The 22096-nt window shown below is 39.9% G+C and overlaps 2 protein-coding genes across 8 annotated transcripts; one reads left to right on the top strand and one right to left on the bottom strand.

The window, feature by feature from the left end:
• Nucleotides 1–1041: 1041 nt before the first annotated feature.
• On the bottom strand, nucleotides 1042–12738 carry nemp1 (nuclear envelope integral membrane protein 1). 6 transcript variants are annotated; one of them, XR_015117855.1, is made up of 12 exons: nucleotides 12611–12737; nucleotides 9903–10180; nucleotides 8838–8959; nucleotides 8366–8582; nucleotides 7157–7229; nucleotides 6949–7042; nucleotides 6724–6838; nucleotides 6298–6523; nucleotides 5803–5979; nucleotides 5199–5384; nucleotides 4842–4977; nucleotides 2818–2954 (listed from the first exon to the last, which is right to left on the bottom strand). XR_015117855.1 is itself a non-coding variant. In XM_086213306.1 (10 exons), the coding sequence occupies exons 2-10, from the start codon at nucleotides 10009–10011 to the stop codon at nucleotides 2786–2788; spliced, it is 1221 nt and encodes a 406-aa protein (XP_086069432.1). In that variant the 5' UTR covers nucleotides 10012–10180; nucleotides 12611–12738; the 3' UTR covers nucleotides 1043–2785. The 6 variants fall into 6 exon arrangements, 4 of the variants coding, with proteins under 4 accessions (XP_086069434.1, XP_086069432.1, XP_086069431.1 ...); XR_015117854.1 differs by lacking the exon at nucleotides 4842–4977 and having other exon boundaries at nucleotides 2814–2954; XM_086213306.1 differs by lacking the exons at nucleotides 4842–4977; nucleotides 5199–5384 and having other exon boundaries at nucleotides 1043–2954; nucleotides 9984–10180; nucleotides 12611–12738.
• On the top strand, nucleotides 12221–21755 carry cd63 (CD63 molecule). 2 transcript variants are annotated; one of them, XM_086213311.1, is made up of 8 exons: nucleotides 12221–12380; nucleotides 13216–13301; nucleotides 19412–19512; nucleotides 19638–19712; nucleotides 19811–19909; nucleotides 20091–20234; nucleotides 20621–20704; nucleotides 21323–21755. In XM_086213311.1, exons 2-8 carry the CDS (start codon nucleotides 13259–13261, stop codon nucleotides 21386–21388), a joined length of 612 nt encoding a protein of 203 aa, XP_086069437.1. In that variant the 5' UTR covers nucleotides 12221–12380; nucleotides 13216–13258; the 3' UTR covers nucleotides 21389–21755. The 2 variants fall into 2 exon arrangements, with proteins under 2 accessions (XP_086069437.1, XP_086069436.1); XM_086213310.1 differs by having other exon boundaries at nucleotides 12222–12380; nucleotides 19324–19512.
• The last annotated feature ends 341 nt before the right edge of the window (nucleotides 21756–22096 follow it).

The following is a 22096-nucleotide window of genomic DNA, read 5'->3' as shown; positions in this document are numbered from 1 at the left end:
GGAAGAACATGGATGGATAGACTCGCTCTCAGAGTTAAAGGCACTTTTGTGAGAAATTGCCAAGGTGTAACTACTTGGAAAATATACCTACATAACTGTTGCAGTTAACGTATTTCTCAAATGCTGAGCCAAGAGGAAGTGTGTATAATGAGAATAGGTACTATTGAGTCTCTGGGGATGCAGACTCATGAGGCCTTTTTTCTGTGGTAGCATTTGAAAACTGAGCTCTGCAGACCAGCTTTGTTCTTCAAACTCTTTGAAAGAATAGATGGTTGATTAATAAGGACTTAAGTAATGAGTAGTAGAGTCATTAACCTTCAACAGTGTGTACTCACAAACCATACGGGAATTTGTCAAATGTAAATTTTGCCAAAGCTGAATACTGCATTCCAAAAGTAGAGATTAATACAGGGATTAGTCCCTAGTTGTACTCTTGCATGTTTGAAACAGGAAGTGACAACTTCTTTGAAGTATTAAAGCCCAAATAAGGATACTTTGACGTAACGAACCCTGAGGTGTGTATGACGAGCCGCCTCAAGTTGTCATGGCTGGATGTTTATCTGAGTCTGGCTGATGTTTTGGGGGAAGTAGGTCACAGGAAATGCAGCATGTAAATGTGATTACACTTGAGTCCAGTAAACATGCAAATAGTTTTTGTTGTATTAGCTGTTGCAAATATTTGAGTAATTGAAGACTGAATGAGTCACAGTGGTGGGATGCAGGGGCCAGATCAGCTAAATGTCACAGTGTCCACAAGACATCATGGCTCTCTGAAACCAGATAAAGCATGAATAGTATGAATGTATCTGTGGATATTCTCTGTCATCCAGGTCATGGTAAGTCTCAAAAAAGCACGAGATTAGTCCAGTTGCCATATTTTGTGCTTTTTTGAGACATATTTTGTGCTTTTTTGAGAATAGTATGAATGCTTTGGACATAGAATAAATTACCAGATCAACGATAACGTTATCTAGCATTCGCAGCACATGAGGTCATTCTGGAGTCTATTGCAGTTTTGCTTCCACTTTTAATATAAGTAAACTCCATTAATGTTGGGGGGAAAAAAAATCTAAACATGTTATGTAAAAATCCTCAGTCTGGCACATAAAATCAAAGTGTGTTAGTAACCAACTTTGACTTCAGGATACATAGTAGATTGGACAGATAGACCCAGGGATTCCTCGGGTGTGGCAGACATGTAAAGGTCAAGGCATTTCTTTGTCACGGTTTACTCGCTTCTTAGAAAACGATGCTGTATTTCAAGGGGGAAAAAAAAAGAAGTAACGATAAGGATCAAAAGGCAGGGAATCCAAGAGAAATCACTACAGGTGCTGGGGGTTTTCAGCATCTGCTGCAGTTCCGTTTAAGATTCTAGACAGACTAAAAACCAAACATGTCATTAATCACGCTGGTTTTAAATGACATCTGCCAAATACACCGAATACCAATTAAACAGTGGAATTTTCATCAAAGGAAAATTATGCAAGTCATACAATTCAGCTGTTTGGAAAGTAGTTTGTACTGATCATTTCCATGACAAACAGGAAGACGAGCTTTCTTAATACGATGTGGAGATTCAGCCACACAGGAAAAACAAAATTTGTCTTTTCAGCTTCTAAAATTCAGGGTCAACACACTTCTAATGTGGAATTGCATCTTGGAGGGAAAAAAAAAACTTACTTGAATTTCTGATGACTTTTTTTTTTTTTCCCCCTCCACCACCACCACAATCCTTTGACATTCTGATGAAGTAACTTCTGGAAAATGGTAGAAAGAACTTTATTCGGCCCTCACAATAACAGAAGAACCGAAAAAAGAAAGGTGTCAGTTATAATTCTGGAGGAACGTTACAGAATAAGACATACAGCTTGTTATTTGAGGCAAAACGACTTTGTTTTTCCATATACATTTCATAAGCACAAGGCACTTTGAGAGAGCACATTTCTCTTGTCAAGATTAGCCCAACAAAACTTCTTTCTTTTTTAAAATGTTAGACAGCTCTTCACTCAAATTTCATGCCATTCCTCCACAGTTTCAGTTCTAGCGAAGATAGGCCACATTGTATTTGCATAATGCCAAGAGACAATTTGTTCCCTTGGTGAGGTAATGGACGACAAAAACAATGAGACAACCTTTTCGGTCAAATAATTTATCATTGAGAGTACAAATGTTTATCAGAGCTCCAATTGGGTTTTTTGTAATTCAAAATATTTTGGGGCTATAACATGTGGTAACATGACCTCTGCCAGCAGGATTTTTTTTCAGTTCTGGTTTGTAAAGCACACAACCGCTACTCAAACATGCTGCTGCCAAGACAGGGAACCTGTTATCATAAAACCCGAACGTTCTCATTTGAAACACAGAGACTATAAACAATGTTTTGACAACTAAAATATCTTCCGAGCTATTGAAACGAACTACCATTACACAGTGAAAGTTCAACTGCTTTGTGTGCACAAAATCACTTTCAGTGTCAGAAAACCACAGCTTAACTGAGCCCTGTTCCCTCAGAGAAGAGATCCGGCTTTAATGTTTTTGAAAACAGAAATTGCTGTGCCATTCCTGACAAAAACGACCACGCACTTCAGTCTGATTGTCCATGACATCTTGCTTGAAAACCAGGACACACGTGGTGGATTGCACTTGGAAATGACAATCCTGGGATTTCTTAATCCAGCCGCCAAAGAAACCCCTAAAAGTCAGACTGGACGTTTGCCCTGATGCTACCGAGCGCTGTCTGTCCTCTGTCCACCTTTCTGAAAGGCAAAAATAAGTGGTTTCTACTTTAAGAAAACGTTCCCCCTGGTTTCGATAGAGGCTTAATATCATCCTCTTCATCATCAGTGTCAAAAAATTCATCCTCAAAAAAAGATCCTCCGAAGCCATATTCCTGTGCGTGCACCGACACTTCATTAGGCATCAAATGAGGGGACCCTTCAATGAAATCAGCAAACCTGTGGATTATAGACACAATATCAGCAAAACTGTGAGACAATAACAATGTAAGTGAAGGACTACACAATTACCTTTCCAATAACACTTGGCTGCATCTCTGCACTACATGCTTGCATGGTGATTATTGAACAAACACACTGAGACTGAGGAAGTAGATAACTGCGCTGGAGCCTGAGGCCAGAGGGTCCCGACAGCCCAAGGGCCGGAAGGCAGAGGCCGCTCTGCACCTCCCCTTCACTGTATGTCACTCACAATGACATCATGCTGATCCCATTCGCACGTCCAGCCCATAGGCAAGGCAAGGCAAGGAAATTTTATTTGTAGAGCCCGATTTCACAAACAGTTTGTCTCAAAGGGCTTCACATGGCATCATAACAACATCCTCTGCCCTTAGACCCTCACATCGACTGAGGAAAAACTCCATAGAAAACCCTTTTAACAGGGAAAAATCTGAGAAACCTCAGAGTGAGCGACAGAGGAGGGATCCCTCACCCAGGACGGACAGACGTAGCTCAGGTTACTGTGGGTTTAGGTGTCTGTTGTGCCATGATAAGGGCTCAGACCTTATTTGGGTATATTTCGGGTTCCTTTTGAAACAAAGACTTGGAAAAACTCGTCCATGCATTTGTTCTTAGTAGGCTAGATTATTGTAATGGTGTCTTTACAGGTCTCAGTAAAAAAAATCAATCAAGCACCTGCAGCTCATCCAAAATGCCGCCGCCAGAGTCCTGACCAACAGTAAGAAAATGGACCACATGACACCTGTCCTTAAATCACTGCACTGGCTCCCTGTGTGTCAAAGGATGGAGTTCAAAGTCCTGTTACTGCTCTATAAGTCGCTGAATGGGCTTGGGCCTAAATACATGTCAGAGCTGCTGACTGGGTATGAAGCATCCAGACCCCTCAGGTCATCAGGGACAGGTCTACTCAGCGTCCCCAGGGTCAGAACCAAGCAGGGTGAAGCTGCTTTCAGCTTCTGTGGTCCACACCTGTGGAACAAACTCCCTAAAACTCTGAGGGGGGCACAAACTGTCAGCTCATTTAAATCAGGGCTGAAAAGACTGCTGTTTACTGCAGCCTTCTTATAGTGTATTGATCTGGGTGATTTGGTATTGATGGATTGATTTACTATTGATTTGTCTGCTGTCGAATTGACTTTAAATGATTTTTGAATGTCTTAATTCACGTATTTGATTTTAAACTGTTTTTAACTTTCAGTTCTCTCTTTACCTCTGTAAAGCACTATGAATTGCCCTGTGTATGAATGGTGCTATACAGAGAAATTTGCCTTTGCCTTGATATTAAGATTATTTAGGAAAGCGTTTGAAGCATTTCTGGGGATGCTTTATTGGTTATTTTGTTTTATTTTGACTGTGTGATGCGACTGCAACAGTGAGCAGCAGCGCACAGCAACAGTCGACAATTCCCATTGCATAGGAGAATACAGTCATCCAGTTGAATCAATTTGTATTTAACTTCGTCCTTTCAATCAAAATATAATTAATATCACTTAACACCATGCTAGAAACACCAATTAACCCATTTTAATGTCTGCAACATAAACAGCTTAAAAGGTAGTTATGGAAGGTTTAAAAAAAAAAAAATAGTCAGGCTTTTTTCGTGGTTAGGGCCTGAGAATTCTGAAAATCTGTCGGGCCGGGGCCGGAGGCCAGGGGCCCAGAAGATAGGCCCGTGCAGGGCACTATGAGGAAGTTCTGATGTTGACTTCAGCAGTTATAAGGAGGCTTCACACTGAATAAAGTTTTGCGTCATTAAATCAAAACGGGATTTTGATGTGTCTTTTTCTTTTTGAACCTGCGAATGAACAAATCTTCTTGAATTCATCCGAATAAATTACAATTACAAACTACAGCAACAGTACAGACCTGGATTATCGCGGGTGCAGCCAAATGGTTTTGTGTTTCTCCGTTTACCATGAAGTAGCTACATGTGTCTTGTGATCACATGATAAAATGAGTGCAGCAGAACAAGAGATCTTGTCTGTTTTCTTCCACGCTGAAGCTTAAAAAAACGAAGCAAAAAAACCCACGAAACAATAAATCGCCATTGTTTTGGTCAATTTAAGATTACATTTCTTTGTAAAAGGTGGAACAGGTTTTATACTTCTTGCTTAACAGAACACCTGTCTTTCTATCATGGAATGACAGACAGAGAAGAAGAAAATGAGAAAGAGAAAAACACTGACACTAAATAAATCACAATATTCATTTTATCTCCTTTACCTTCTTTGATTTATCACCAGAAGCCAAAATTGTGATTGAAAATAAAATTTGGTTAATTGTCCTGCCCTTCGCCACGTATTCTGCTTCCTTGTCAAAACCTGGTGCCTGCATTACCCCAATGCAACTCAGTCTTTCTGTCTTTTACACCACTGCTGGGAATAATGCACATCTGTCACGTCTCGACATCTGTATAAAAAAACACACAGACAGGGTGACGAAAAAAGCAACAACTGTGTCATAGAGACAGCTGCTATGGATACACTACAAGCCTCTGTTATGAATAAGGGGGATGATACATGAATTCCCCTGCAGGGGCAGCGTTACATTTGCATCATTTAGTTCTACGTGAACAAGCAACATGTCATCATGATGGGATCATTTTTAAAGTGATTTCAAACTTGTCATCGATTCAAATTGATAAGGGACATCACTTGAAGCAATTAATCAGAATTGTTTGTCAGACTTCCTGCAGATGCTGGATTTCCCCCTCTAATCTCACTGTTTTAGCTGAATGAGACAATCAAATCGAACACCCAGCGAGTGTAAAACTCTTGTGAGATTACATGTAAAAAAACAAAAACAAAAACAAAACAGTAATAGTGACCTTTTTGGGGACTGGAGCCTGGAAACTGCCTTCCATGGGCTGAACTCGGGGCTGTTACAATGTTTCCGCAGCTCTTCCAGGGCACGTCGAGTCTCCTCCTCCCCCTGTTTCTGATACTCCTCCTCAGTCAACAGGCGACGTGGCTCTGGCTTCCAGTGAACATACCGTCGGATTTTCCTGTAAAACAATTCCAATGACAATTGGTGTGATGACAAACACGCAAGGGAAAGCCACATGTCAGTCCTTCCATTAGACAAAGTAACTCTTAATATTTAATATAGAAACTTTTAAAAAGTACACCAGAGATTATAAATAATATGCAGAAACAAAAGCATTTGTCCATTCAATGTGTTTATGTTGTAAGTTTTGGTAAACTCAGACATACATTATAGAGCCAGAGATGGCAGAACTTTTGAGCTGTTGCAGCGCATGTTCCCTGTTAAAAATATTACTGTACTCTTGCGCCATCTTCTGTCAGCATTAGGAAACACCCACCTCCATGCAGCCACTATCACAGAGGCTGGATATGCCAGGTTTTTAATGATAACAGCGATGACAATCATGGCAAAGGCAACGTAATAAATCTGAATCCCAAAGTAAATCAGGAGCAGGCCGAACAGCTGCAACGTCCACGACAGGATGTTAATACTCTTCTCGTCCACCAGAGGGCCGTAGCGATAGCAAACAGCAAAACTGATGAATCCAACCACCACCACATAACCTAAAGAAAACAAAGGCAAGTACTGACTCAGTGCTGCAGGGCTATTGCTGTGGACAGGTATGAAACATGGACTGCAAGACAAAATAGTGAAAATATTTTATCAAAACTGTTTTTGCCGACACTTCATCATACTTTTCTTATGGTTCTAATTACAGATATCCTGTTCCATGTGATAATAAAGTGTATGAAAAATCGAGTACCTAGTGCAGCATGCCAGTGGTCTTGCAGTATCAATTTCAGATTCCTGAAGGCAAACTGGATGGCGTAGACTGAGAACGACCAGCCACCAACAATTAACACATAAAAAGGGCTTTTCTGTACAAAGGAACAAAAAACTGAGTGTCAATGAGAATCAAATCAAATCAAATCAATGACATTATTTTGTGAAAACTTGAAATATTTAAACGAGCAAACAAATACTGTACCTTTGGCAGAAAGCGAGCCAGTATGAAAAAGAGGATGATGAGAGAGGCAATCATTCCTGTGCTCATGCCAGCAGAGTAGAAGAAAACTTCACTCCTTTGTGCATAAAGAAGAGATTTAATGAATAAAACATGATTAACTCTCAACTGTTTTTTTTTTTTAATCTGAGGATGGGCATGGGGTAAAAGGAGAGAAAGCAATTAAAATTACCTGCTCAGTGACTCTGCAAAGATAAACAAGAACGCTCCAGAGAGGAATACCAAAAACAGATAGATGTCAAACTCTGCAGGGAAAAACAAATAATATGTTGGACTGATTCAAGAGTCTGAGCCAACTTAGGGTGCGTTTCCGCTGGCTTGCTTGCGCTCTGGTCGGTACGGCTCGGCACAGGTGCATTTCCACTAGCACTGGGTACCACATCAGCGTGGGTGGACTCACCAGCTGAGAGTTCTACGGCATAAATTGTGTGCAACACAATAACAATGGACGAAACTAAACTAAAAGTAAGGGACGACAGACAGGCAAGGCTTCAAGTGGCGAAACAGACCACCCAAGAAAAGTATAAAAGAATTTACCAGTATTCTACCGAGGCTAAAATGATACGAAGTAGACGACATAAGCGGGTAAGTTACCCAATCAGCGCCCCGCTATGTGTTTACGTCACATTTTAGTCCCCGCTCGGCTCGCTTGGAATCCCAGCAGAGCAGGGACCAAAATGGTAACGGTTAGGGCCAGTGGAACGGGGCCAAACCGACCAGACCCGAGCCAAAGTGAGCCAGTAGAAACAAGCCCTTAGACCCACAGCAGAACTTTGAAAAGCATTACAAAGTGGAATAGATGCTGAAAGTGTTTGGGAGGGGGATGTATTTATGAGGAGTTAATGACAGTCTGACCAGACGACAAGGCAAATTTGCTCTGTTGAGGACGAGGACTCTTTCATCCAGAATGTTTGGAGACAAACGTTGGGGCTCCATCCTCAGTAATGTGCTATTCCCATTCTCTGCTTTTCTGAGTTGTAACAGAAGTGGAGTTCCAAACCAGTAAACTAAGTTGTGTGAACTCCAGATACTCAAATTGAATTGATGTGAAAATTGGCATCAATTAGAGGAGAGGCTGTCAGCCAATGAGAGGACATTAACACTCCTCATCGGTCTGTGAGGGAAGACTTGGCTTTAAAAGAAGCAGCAGGGTGTGACGCTGGCAAAAGCTGATTCCATTACGTCACCTGTTGCCAGGTTTCAACCAGTGGGAACCAGAGGGAAGTCGTGCTGCATATTTGTACCACAATAAGAAGTATTCAATGCCTTGCATTAAAATGTCAGTCATAAACATTACATACCCATAACATACAATCATTTTCAAACAGTTAAAAACACCAGCAGACACATGTTGCAAATGTGCCTTTTTCCCCCCACTTACGGCGAATGGGCTTGATGGTGTACCGTGACTGATCAGCGGGGTCAATCCTGAAACACGTCTTCTTGCTGAACAGGCCGATGTTGATGGTGGTTTCATTGTGGCCTTCCCGTATGAAACTCTGGACCCAGCCCCAGACACTGAAGCGTACCAGTTCTTGCAGCTCCTCCTCACCCTCTACAGTCGCCATCTTGAAGATGCTTGAACTCCACACTCTGACCTATCAGGCACCCTCCATTACTATAGCAAGCGAGTTCTATGTGGAAATCCTTTTGTTTAATAACTAGAGATGCAACATCACTTAGAATTTTTATGCAAAGGATTCTAATGTGACTAGAATCAGAAAATATACGTAATTCAAAGCGAATGTGTACTCTAGATCAAAAATACTGTAATAGCTAAAATAAGGGGAAATGCATTCAAAATAAACTTGAAACAGTGTCTGGGTGAAATGAGGATGGTCAATATAACTTACCTTAATTCTTGTCCACGTCTGCTTCCAGGTTGGTTCGATAGAGTTTGTGTAACAGAAGAGGTGTGACCCGGACATCGCATACTCCTCTCCATCTCTGAGATCAGTTACAGCAGGCTTGTTACCTGGGATTAATAGGTAGAATCATGATTGGAATGGAATAATCCTCACATCAAGCTTTCATGCTAATGTGTTTCACTTGCATATTACTGAACTTAAAAAAGGTCAGCAGCTTTATTTTATTAACATTCCATCTATATAAAAAAAGTAGTGTATACAGTAAAAAATGTATACTTTGTCTGGACTGTTAATTGCAATGTACAAATCACCATAAATCAAAGTCTTTTAAAAGAACACTCTTGTTTTTTCTCCCCTGGTGGTTTGCAAAACTAACTGATCAAAGCTATAAGTCAAATATGGTAGCACATAGAAGCGTTTTGATATTCAAACATTTAGATACAATTTTGGATGAATGATCACTTTCAGCTGTGTGGCAGTTTTCAACGTTTTTTTGTGTGTGCAATTTTCTGACATATTACTGACAAACAAATGAACAGAGGAAATCAAGCAAAAAAACGGTAGTACATAACAATCTTTAGCTTCAACTAATAGTATGACAACATTCTATTCTAGAGTTGATATGATTTTCTTCCCACATTGTTCCCTTCCCACACGGGTTTCTAATATTCAAGTTCTTATAAATATGACAAACTGCCGAGTGGCGCAGCACAGTTAGTTTCAAATTTGAAACTAAGCAAGTAAAAACAAGAGGGCGGGGCGCAAACGTTAAGGTAGGACAGATATTTACCTCAGGAACAGTAACAATAATCGTATTAATTAACTTCATTTCACTCCTACATATATATTAAAAAAAATCATCCAAGGCCGGCAGTCACAAGGTTTGGAGAACTGAAAAAGAGCTAAGCTTTCAGAAATCTCTGTGGGGCTTCACTACCTCAAACATGAAAGACAGGCTAGGACGAGTTAGCCTAAATATTCTGTAGTGTATAAAAACACGCATTAAATACCCTGCAGCCCCGGTTAACGCTACGTAACACTCCATCTTACCCGTATCCTGGTGTGAGTTTTGAGGTAAACAGAGAAGCAGCACCATGAAAACCAAAGAGTTGGTACTCGAAGAAACAAAACCTTTTAGCATTTTCATGCATCCCGCCATGATGATAGCAACACGCTCCTCCGTTTTGCCGCGCCCCTTCCTTCTCCACCTCCTCCTCTTCGCCTGTCTTCTTCTTCTGTGGAGTTCCACGGCAGCTAACCTCCATGAAGTCGCATTACTGCCACCCTCTGGAGTTACACTACCCCTACAACGTCTCGACAACTGCGAACTAAAGGTCAGATTAAACAGAGGCGGTTAACAGAAAATTGAGTTAAGATTGCGTCGAAAAGACAAAACACCCAGAATTGGGAGGTAAAAATCTATAATATAATCAGAATCAAAAATACTTATGGGGGTTGTTTTGTAGCAAGTGCTTCCATTCAAGTATAGAAAATATATAAGAATAAAGATAACAAAATAGAAGTATGTAAAAATAAGTACATTCAACAGCAACAACTAAAGGGCGTGACAAAAATACAAATCAGATGTAAAAAAAACAACAATGTGTGTCATAAATCAAAATGTTAACGACAATATGTACGTGAAAATACAACATAGTTAAATTTAAATACACAGGAAAAGAAAGAAATTGAAGATGAAAGTGCATAAAAATGCAAGTATAAATATGATGTCTGTAAATTTTGGGTACTATCAACTCAGTATATTCAGGGTAGAAATATGGGTCAGTCATGAGTTTGTTTAGAGATATTGTTGTAGAATAAGTGAACAGGTATTTGTGAGACCCAGCATTCAGCTTCGTAGCATTAATGTGTGAAGGCGACAACAAAAGCCTCATGTTGAATCTCAATAACTCACTGGCTTGAGTCAATTTTCATGGGAATAACACCAGAAGAATGTAAGCTTTCCATGATGCATTATTCCGCAGCATTCATAATAACTTGTGACTTCCACCACATGACCAGTAAGTTGAGTGATGAGTTCACTTAGTCTAGTTTACTAATAACGTAAATTTGGAGAGTGATGACATGTAAAGTTTAATTTCATGATCGCATAATTCAATCTTTAACTGCCAAAAACACTCTTTTAGAACCTTTTAGAATCATGTTGGTTTCAGAAGACATTGCTCAAGAGGATGTTATTCATCAGTCTGGGGTTGTTTCTTGTAACGTAGAAAAGGACGTTTCTTACACGCCACACTATTACACAATATTTCTAAGCTGTATTTGTTACAGCTCTGTTTTACAACAGTAAGAGAGATTGTGAGTGGATAAGTAGAGATGATTCTCTCAAAAACAGTCAAACATCTGTAGTTCTGAAGCTTCCGTCTGCCTATACAGGAGGGGAGGGAGTCTCTTTTTTCTTTGGCAAACAAGCAAATTTAGTTGGAAGTTGGCATGTCAGGTGATGACAGCAGTTTCTCAGTCCAAAATGGTGCCGAGTCAAGCCCGGTTTAATTAACCGTATAGTTTGGTAGTTTGCTAAAACATCTGCGGCTTCATCTTCCTCTCTCTCTCCCTTCCCTCTATGCAGAGATTAAGTTTCCTTTCATTCTCCTTGAATAACAGCCTCAAAAATGTGTCTATTCTCTTTCTATTGGACATTTAGTTTTGGTTTGTTTTTTTCACCAAAAGCTCTGAAAAGGCATAAAAACTGATTTCTGATGATGGCGCCATTGTAGTAACCTCCTGTGAGTGTGTCATCTATATCTGAGGTGTTTGACATTTCACTTTATTTCATGACATTTGAATGTTCGTTGAGGTGACGTGAACGCCCCAGGCTATTACTGTTTCCTGACGTCTGATGAATTTGACTGGAAGTGTCCTGTTTCTGCCACCAGACGCAGGACACCACATCTCGGCTGGGCACAGGCCCTTCTACACATCATGAAGACTCAGTGACTCTGGTAATATAGTTGTGCATTATTAACAAATCTTTATTATGCTATTAACATTAGTATCTGAATACATACATAATTAATTCAGATACATTTGAAAAAAATTCCATCTGTCTTACACTCTGATTTTAATTTATCTATGTACAGTATTTCTTTATTTAAGCTAAGTTGAAACAAAGCTTAAACAGAACCGTTTATTGGGGATTGTTATGTTTTATGTTGTGTATTTTGTTCGTCGTTGTTGCCCCCCCCCCCCCTTGTTCAATTGCCTGCAGTGCTTGAAGACTAACTTTATATGTTTGTAGAATTGTGGTGTTATAATTTCAAGTCCGTTTAGCATGACACAAAAAATAAAAACTGGAGCAAAAGGACAAACCGCGTTGTGGAGTAGCGGTTGAACGAGGAGTCCCTGAAGGCATCATTTGCAGTGTGGTGGCTAAATGGAGAAGTAGCGGAGGAGGTGGGGAGCAGCAGCAGGACACAGGGAGGGACTAACAAGCGTACAACTTCAGCCTTCCAACACTTTGTCGCCTTCGCCCCTCGTTGTCGGGTCTCTACAGTCTTCTACTCAAAGGTAAGCATCAGAAAACCGTCAAAGTAAACCTCCTTTGCTGCCTCCTTTTAATCTGATTTCATTTTTTTAACCCTCAACGTTGGCTTTTGGAACGTTTGTGGGTTTTTTTAAGTGTTATTTATTCATTAAAAGTGGAAACACACACACACACACACACACACAAAAAGAAAAGAAAAGAAAAGAAAAGGCGAGTGACACGGAGGAAACGCTAACCCAAACGTTGTACCTGCCTGTGTTTATCCAAGGAAGACTTTGTTAGCAAACTCTCCGCAAATTTAATAAGTAGAAACCGCTTCAGTTGATGTAATTTGGCCTTAAACAAAGCTAGTATTGTTGCTCGCGGTGATTAACGGTCCGAAGCAGGGCTGGACAGCCTCACTTCCTCCCGAAAAAACACCACTTTGGACGCCTGTATGACCCCTTTTTTCTACGCTAGTATATATTTTAAGACACTGGCGGGGCGGTATTTGATAAATTGACATGTTCCCCCTTTTACGAGCCAGTGGACTGTCAAAAATAACCGGTGGTGTACTCAGCTGAACCAGGGACACTTGTTTTTTTTGTTGTTTTTTTATGTTTTCATGGATGTGTGCCATCACTTGAACTGGATTCACTTTCAGTCTAATGATGGGAAATGTTATTGTCCATCGGCCCAACGTGTTAAAATGTTTGTATAAATTGTTTATAACAGCTGCCCTGCAAGTTGTTGGAATTTTTTTTTCATGTACAATCTTTGTGGGTGAGTCAAATGTGCTGCTGTTCCTGTTACTGCTAATCTTATCTAAGTTTAGTCCTAAAAATTTGATAAACTTGCACCAACCTGTCTCTTATGCAGGAAATAGATCCTCCTGAATCATGGGTGTAGAAGGGGGAATGAAATGTGTCAAGTTCCTGCTTTTCTTCTTCAACTTCATCTTCTGGGTGAGTAGTTGTAAAAGCTAACCACTCTTTTTTTTTTTTTTTATTAATATTCTCTATCAAAAGATGGCAAATCTGTCTGCCAGGAAACAAAGACCAGGTGATGTTGACCGAGTTCATTTGTGGTATCAAGATAAATCTGCTTTTTTTTTTTTTCGTCTTGTTTTCTTTTTTGCCTGTTGAAATATTTGCACCGCTAGACCTGTTTTGCAATGTTTCATCTTTTTGTCAGCTTTTTGACTTCCAACACAATTTTTTTTTTAACTTTTCTAGTTAGGTTCAGTAAGGTTGTTACACATAATTTCCTTTGTAGCATCATCTGATAAGTGAAAACACACACGTCCTGTACGTCAATTAAAGCAGGGCAGAGCATGCATCCACCTAAACTACTTCAACCTAATCTGTGTGTGGTTTTCATTGTATGATCAAGCGCTTTACAGTGAGAGGTAGTTATAATGGAATGTGAATCTTATGACCAGATTTTCAATGTGTAACTGTATCATGTGACTCATCCAGATCAACCTTTTTTTTTTTTTCCTGCACTGACAGAGTACGGCTTAACTCTCCATTGTGTTTGCACAGTGAAGAGGAAGAGAGGAAGAACGCAGCTAATTGTGCTCTCTCTACCTCTCTCTCTCTCTCTCTCTCTAGTGAAGTTAATTTTAAGGGACGTCTCCAACTCACAGTAATTATGTTTACTGATTAATCTGCCAGTTTATTTTCTAACGTGGATGAATCAGGAAAAACATGTATATACAAAGTGACCAATAGTGCATTAAAATGTAAAAACAAAAGAAATTGGAAGAGGAAAAATGGCAAAACATTCACATTGGAGCAGCTGGAATAAGTACATTTTTATTTTTTTGTTTTCTGTGGAAAGGCAAAAACTTAACGCACCTACGCATCACATGATTTGTGTCAAGTACTGCTCCTAGCATCAATAGGAGGACCTCACATACATGCACAGAATATTAGCATTAGCTTTAAGTCATATGCAAACACGCCCACTACATAAACCTCCAGAGCTGCAGGTCGCTGCCAGCAATACCTTTGTTGTTTTTTTTGTCTTCAGGGACAAAAACAACAAAGATATTGATGAGATTGTGGGCTTATAGCTTTTTCAGGGCCAGTGAGGTTTTAAATAGGAATGTGGTGCAAGGTGTTGTGGTATTGATTTGCACAGAACTGCTACTGCTGCTGCTGGTGATGGGATGGACGCTGAAAAGAATTGGGGCAACTGTTCTGACACAGCCTGGTGTCCTTCGGTCTAATAGGTTCATTGATAGATTGTTTCAGCTCCACAAAATTTCATCACGATGACAATACCAGTATCCTGTCTAGACTAGTGTTCAGTTGTATTTGTTGTTTGGACATCAACATACTTGTGTGGTAATAGAATGACAAAATGCATGAAAAAGGTTAGAGGAATCATCGTAATACCGTATTGCGAATAGTTCAGTTTAAATGGTGTCTACATGGGGGGATGCAGGTAGTGTAACAAAGTGGTTTGGTTTGTGGCTCTGTTCCCACCTTGTGGTTTTACTTAGAGGGGCGGCATGGCTCAGAGGTTGAGGCTCAGAGGTTTTCCATCCTCACTTCCCCCTGTGACCATGTGGAAGTGACCTTGAGCAAGATACTGAGCCCCTAATTGCTCCTGATGCCTCTGTGAGGGACTGGCGACCAGTCCAGTGTGAACCCGCCTCTCACCCAATGTCAGCTTGGATAGGCTCCAGCCCCCCCCAGATAAGCGGTATAGAATGGTATAGAATAGATGGGTTTTACTAAGGCAAAAGTAATGGTGTTGGGTTTTTGATGGCCAACAATTAACAGTCTGCATGTGCAGTTGAGTTGTAACTTGTGGCGTCTTCTGCTTGCTGAAATCCTGAGGTTAAGACGTGTTTTCAGCTCACGTCTCTTGGCGTACGTATGAGTCCAGCCCAGGACACTCGAGAAGCGCCTGTGTGGTGTTGTCAGCATGTTTGGCCTGGGCCAGTGAGAGGCTCGGTGTATATTATATATTCTATTATGTATAATATTATGGAAAATAGGTTTTCTGGACCACAGATCTGTTCTTTTTTTTTTTTTTTTAACATTTCACATGGACTCAACAAATCTGATTGAATTACATCCGTGACCTGTCCAGAAAAATACAGCAAATAGTTACAACCTTCCAATGGCCAAGAACGCTCCTCAGGATGTGAAATTTCTTCCTACAAAATGTAATTACTTGTTTCATGTAATATTGCCTATCTTTCCTCTAAATTTAACCCAAACCCCTTCAGTTGTTTTTGAGACATCCTGATAAATCACCTCAGTGGTAAATGAAGTTCTACCAGAAGGAAATGTGTGTAACAGCAACCCATATGAACACTTAATTCTGCATGATTCTTATGGATATTATCCTCTTTGCTGTGTTGACCTCTACTGCTCCCTCCTTTATGCTTTCCTGTGTCAGCCATTAGCCACCTATTTGACTCTAGCTCAAATATTTACATTGGTGGTGCCAACAAGGAGAGGTCTCAGGCGGCAGCAAGGGCTTGACATGAATAACAACATACAGGTTCATCTGAAAGAAAAATTAGGGACAGACGTCAAGTTTAATAGGTTTCATACTCTGAGAGCTTTTTATTTGAACTGCTTACATTTAAATGCATTAAAGAGATGTAAAACCAGTTTGACTGGTAGTTGGTCCTGGTGCTTTGGTGTATTTGTTTATAGTAAGCACCCTACTGATAATACAGACTGTACATGGATCTTGTGTGATAATGCGAGTTTATGCCTACATCCTGTGTACTTTCCTCTAGTATGTGTTTACTTTTGCTTGGTGGAGAGTTCCATAAAAATGTGAAGGTTGTTAATGTCCGTCTGACTCATAAATTACACATAAACTGTGGGAGGCCATAATCACATGATTGCGATTTTACAACAGCAAAAACAAAAAAAAAAGCTTGTTCCAGTTTCTCAAGTGTGAATATTTGCCATTTATTTTTATTTTTTATCTAGTTTTCCTGCTTTTGCCACTGAACAAGCAATTTGAATTGGTAAAATGGGTCTCTCATAGGTAAAAAAAAATATTTTTTGTTGTACACCTGTTTATTATCTATGTAACTGATTAAGCAGATTATGAGTTAGTCCCTGGATTTCCAGTAGTTGTTAAATGTTTATAGTACTTCTCGCTGTGTGATTTTTCTCTCTTACTGCACCTTTGTCAATGTTGTGACAGCGATGTTCTCCTCTACACCCTCAATGATATTTATTGAAGGTGTAAAACTTCCATAGTCTACAGGGCTGTAGCAGAGCCCTCGTCCAGAAGCACCAGGAGTGAGCTATTTGTCAGACTAGTTTTATTCAGGAGTAATTGAGTTTTGATCATTTAACTTTCGTCACTCCAGTGAATTCTAAATGCCAGTTACTTGCAATGTACTTGGTGAGCAGTAAATCAAATCTTAAGAACAGTTAGTAGAGAATGCTATTGTTGGGGGAAAAAAAAGTACATTTTTAAAATAAGTAACAGCAACAAGACTAGCAATGATTATTCATGTACATCAATATTTCCACCATCTGCCACAGTTAGCAAACCGACCGGTTGAACAGAATACAGTAAATATGTGATGTGAATATTTCCCTAGGGTGACCATACTTTGGTTTTCAAATAAGGAGATATAAGTTAGAAGGCTCTGGCTCTCATGCTATCAGATGTGACAGAAACACTGAACAGTATGTTCTAATTGGCTGAAACGTGTTTAATTTGGTGGATTGGTTTGAGAATGGGGTCCACAGAGAACCCAGTCAGAGTAGTCGACCGCTCTGCCTAAGCTTTACATTAGCATTTACCCAGTAGATGCATCAGCAGGAGGATTTGTAGCAGCACAAAAAACAATTATAAAATGAAATAATTCACATTGACACAAAAATAATACAAAATGTGGGAGCGGCAAAACTAGAGATGTGTGCGTGTATGTGTGTGTTAGGATGATTGCCTGTCAGCGTGCAGGTACAAAAAAAGTGATACAATTGTGACACTAAAGATTTTTGCTCATGGGTATTTGTTTCTCTCCACATGCCTGTACATCTCACCTAAGGTACATCGGATGCGGCTGCACAAAGCTACTTACCTTCCAGTTTTGCTTTTGGAGAAGCTTGGGTAGCTTTTCATGGCAGGAACTCTGGTGCAGACAGTCGTATGTTCTTTAAGGTCTACTTAATGTACCTACTTTTCTATCACATAAAACCAAGAACAGAAAAGATCGCAATTAAAGTCGAGTCAATGAGCAGAGAGAGTCCATGCATTTATTTTTTTAAATTACTTTTTTTTTGTGATAATGGGATATTAAAGCTTGCTAACTAAAGATACAGTTGATGACTTTTTATAATGAGATGATTATCTAGTAATCTTCAGAAAAATAACCGTTGTCTTTTAATAGTGAGTGAGTTGTCCTATCAGGGGTTGAGTTATCTTGTTGTCACAGATACCAAAGCTTGTTCTCACAAAACCATAACACCCACTGATTAGAAGCAAACGGCATTAGAAAATGATTTGTAATTTTGGTTTTTCTCAGCTTCTGTAAGCATCAAATCACAACAAGGTATTTCATGACAATTTACAAAGAGAGCAAATAATCTTGAAATTGATTTAAAGAGGAGTAAGTGAGTGACCATGTTTGGCATTTTGTTTAGAAATTTAAATGATGAATTAGATCAAGGTCCGATTGACCAGACAGGCTCGTCTGCTGTTGAGACACTCCTGTCAAACCACAGGACGTGATGTTTGCTGAAGAGCGAGCTGATCCCAGCTGATCATGGTCGAACAGTTCTCCCACACAGTGTTTTTTCAGAGATGTAATGGTCTGCACTCACCACCTCAGCCGCCACAATGACTCATGAACATCTCAGTTCATCATCCGATCCTTTTACGTATGTGTACAGGAACCAAACGCCCACAGCTGTTTCCTTCCATCGGTTTACCATCAGTGCTTGCCCATCTGACCTGAGACCGCTTTCCACAGAAAATTTCTAAATTTAGTCGTGACTACTTCATTATCAAATGTACTGTATATGGAAGAAATTTGGAATGAAGTTGGTGTAATCAGTTAGAATTGAATGATTGTGGAGAAAATATTAAACTTATTATTTTAATGTTATTTTAATGATATTGAAACTGTGATGATATTCACACCATTAGAGGGAATTATCATTATCATGACAACGTGACTTGTGTGGATCTGTACCAAACAAAGGTGTTTTGGTCAGTCTGTAGAATACCATTTGCAGGCTGAGATATCATTGCAGCCCTGCAATACTTTATTTAGAATAGCATTTTGACACATATGTGGCATTTTTAAAATTGTATTTATTTATTTATTTATTTGTTAAAAGCGGGACAGTGCATATGAATGTACATTTGCATGTAAATATGCCAGATTGTAGCCAAAGGCTAGTTTCTATCCGTAGTCCCACTGGCAGGTTGTTCTTACGTATAGACAGACAAGTTTGTTGTCATGTCTATGTTACGTACATTCAGAAAAGTAGGAAACCACAGTTATTACAAAACAAAGACAGACCCACAGAACCACCAAACCAAATACAGTCATGGACAAGAAATAAAACAAAACAACAAACAGACAGTCCTGACTTCAGTGTACTGAATTCACACATAACTGCTGCACCAGGCCCAGTTTGAAGTGCATATAGGGATTGACTGTCAAGTGCAAGGTGCGTGGTATATTGCAGCTGGAATGATTGCACAGTACCCGGCAAGGTGTACAAGATGCACAGGGCATAGTAAAAAAGGATTTGAGTAATCGCACAGAACCCAGTATGATGCAGCATCCCCCAAATATTACATCTCCAGTTATATGGATATTGCATATGACCACATTGTGGATTCAGTATTTTTCAGGCCTTGCTGCAGTTATATAATCAAAATTTATACTGTCTGCATGAAATCACCACTTAATCAAAACTGTTAGTTATCCTAATACCACTGTCAAAGGTTGACTTTAATGATCTGCTTTCTTTTCTGCAGCTATGTGGCATAGCCCTGATCGTTGTGGGAGTCCTGGTTCAAATAGCTTTGCACAGCACCCTCAAGATCGGTGATGTGTCATCCTCAGGTGCTCCCATCGTCCTCATCGGAGTTGGTGTTGTGATTTTCTTCATTGCCTTTTTCGGCTGCTGCGGTGCCTGGAAAGAGAACTACTGCATGGTCACCACGGTAACCCATATAGTCTTGTATCTGCCAATTTACAAAACAACTTAAAGCAGTAATGTGTTTTATGTGGCATTTTACAGATGAAGTAATATAATTTTAAAATGTGCATTTTTCTTAATCTCCCCCAGTTTTCCATCCTTCTCTCATTGGTCATCATCGTTCAGATTGCTGCTGCCATCGCTGGATACATCTTCAGGAACAAAGTGAGTGAAGGAAATTCACAGTTCTCTGGGTTAAAATGAGATTGAAATGAGATCGATGTGTGGTTTCTCATGGCTGTCCTGTTGGGGCTCACACCCAGGTCTCAGCTGTGGTCCAGGATAGTCTCACTGAAATGATCACCAAGTACAACAGCAGCTCAGCTGAATTCAGAGATGGCGTTGATAAACTGCAGAAAGATGTAAGTTCAGTGTAACATCACTTACTCAGTGTTTACTCAGTCTGACAACACCTTCACATAACAGTGCTACATCCTGGGGGTTTATGCGGCATGACATTGCATTGTATGTTGTTACGTCAGGTGTTGACACAAGTAATGTTTATACATCGGTCATGTGGTCACTCTGCATTTTTACTTCCAGCTGAAATGCTGCGGTGTGAATGGCTCCTCTGACTGGAGAAACTACAGTCCTGATGGAGACTCGGTGCCTGACTCGTGCTGTGTGAATGTCTCTCAAGGCTGTGGAGTGGGAACCATGGCAGATGCCACCAAAGTGCACCAAGAGGTATCACATCACCAAATTTTAATTTTTCTCCCAGTGAAACAACCCCCAGTGTTGCTTACAGATCACTTGACTGTTGAGAAGGTAGAAATTAAATAGAATGAATGGGTCACATATATACACTCACTGGCTCTGTTGAGACATTATGTTCTATTCATTGCACTTGAAGTTAAAGCCAACACAAACAAAATTGCCAGATGAAGCACCCAGGAAGTGACCTTGGCATTCAGTTTCATGTGGGAAGCTGCTTGGTTTTCAGTTTTTTGTGGTTCATTACCCCCAAACAATGGGGAAGTTTGCTGTTATCAGCAAAATGCAAGCTGCTGATTTACGCTGAGATAATGTATTACATGTTAATTACATTTAACATTTCTCTTTTGTTTTTCAAGGGTTGTCGGGAAATTGTTGAGGAATTCCTGAAGAAAAACATCTTGTGGGTGATAGTCGCAGCACTTGTTCTTGCTTTCCTGCAGGTGAGTTTCATCAGTAAGCAAAAGGTTGTTGCCTCACAGCCTCGATCATCAAATATTTTTGTTGGACATAGTAAAGAGTGGTTCAAACTTTTGAAAACCACCGCAGGAATCATGTACATTAACCCAGGGAAATATCAGAGTGTGTCAGGGCCAGACAGTACACCAATACAAATGTCCCACAATGCACGGCAGTTGTGGTTCAAAATCAGTTACTCCACATTTTCAACTTGCGCCGCTTTTTTGTATTGTTTTTAATTTATTTAATTTGGGGGGCCAGCGTGGCTTGGAGGTAGCGTAGCTGTCCAGCAACCTAAGTGTCACTGGTTCAATCCTCACTTCCCCTGGTGACCGTGTCCAAGTATCCTTGAGCAAGATACTGAGCCCCTAATTGTTCCTGATGGGCCTGTAAGGGACTGCCGAGTCTGAACCCTGCCTCTCACCCTGTCAGCTGGGATAGGCTCCACCCCCACGACCCTTAATGGATAAGCAGTATAGAAAATGGATTGGTGGATTTATTTATTTTGATCGACCGCCTGATTGTAGGATTATTTACACAGCTGTGTTAAAGGAGCTAAAGGACAGTGTAAGTGATGAGTATGTTTTTTTCTTTCCTTCCAGATAATGGGCATTGTGTTCGCCTGCTTGTTGATGAGAGGCATCCGTAGCGGTTACGAAGTCATGTGATTCAACTTCACACCTGAGTAGGAGTTGACTTCGTGTCATTTCCTGTGCTTCATTAGGAAACTTTTGTTTATTGTTGTTTTCTTATACTTCAGATGTTATGCACAGAACAACATATTTCTTTCCTTGAGTTCAGTATATTTTCATAGGTCAGCACTGTTTCTTTCTGCAATACTTAATGTGATTAGATGAAATTTAATTCTTAGAAGAGTTGGTTGACTTTTCAGCAGTGTATTTTCATGTTGGTCGCGAGGAATTTTAATAGCTTTTACTTGGCTCGTTCTGTTCGTGTCAGACACAAAATCTGAGTTTATGAGTTGCTGGTTCCCAGTTCCTATTTTTAATAAAGACTCTTTAAATTACATCTGAATTTGCTGTAACTGTAAATTTATTTGACAGTTCCATTACAGTGTATACAATGGCACATCAACACAACATTCAAACATGAGCAAATGGTATCATATTCAATACAACTTATGCAACTCATTCATTAAATGTAATGCCAGTCAATCCAAAAGGCACTGGAAAATAATATTTCTGACTGCACAATGCGAAGCATCAGCACAGGGGATGCAGTGTTGTTCTTTATTTCATCTCCAGGATGCAGGAAAAAACTTTTAAGGTGTTTGAAGTCTTACATTATTAAAGTTCCATCCCCAAAGCAAGAAAACAAAAGTAAACATCAAGTGCCACTGCAGTCATCTGAGTCAC

Source organism: Aulostomus chinensis, chromosome 9, assembly GCF_037954235.1.
Source record: "Aulostomus chinensis isolate RoL2024-O1b breed Wild chromosome 9, RoL_Achi_v1.0, whole genome shotgun sequence".
Taxonomy (NCBI): Eukaryota; Metazoa; Chordata; class Actinopteri; order Syngnathiformes; family Aulostomidae; genus Aulostomus; species Aulostomus chinensis.
This window is presented reverse-complemented; position numbering and strand designations above follow the sequence as displayed.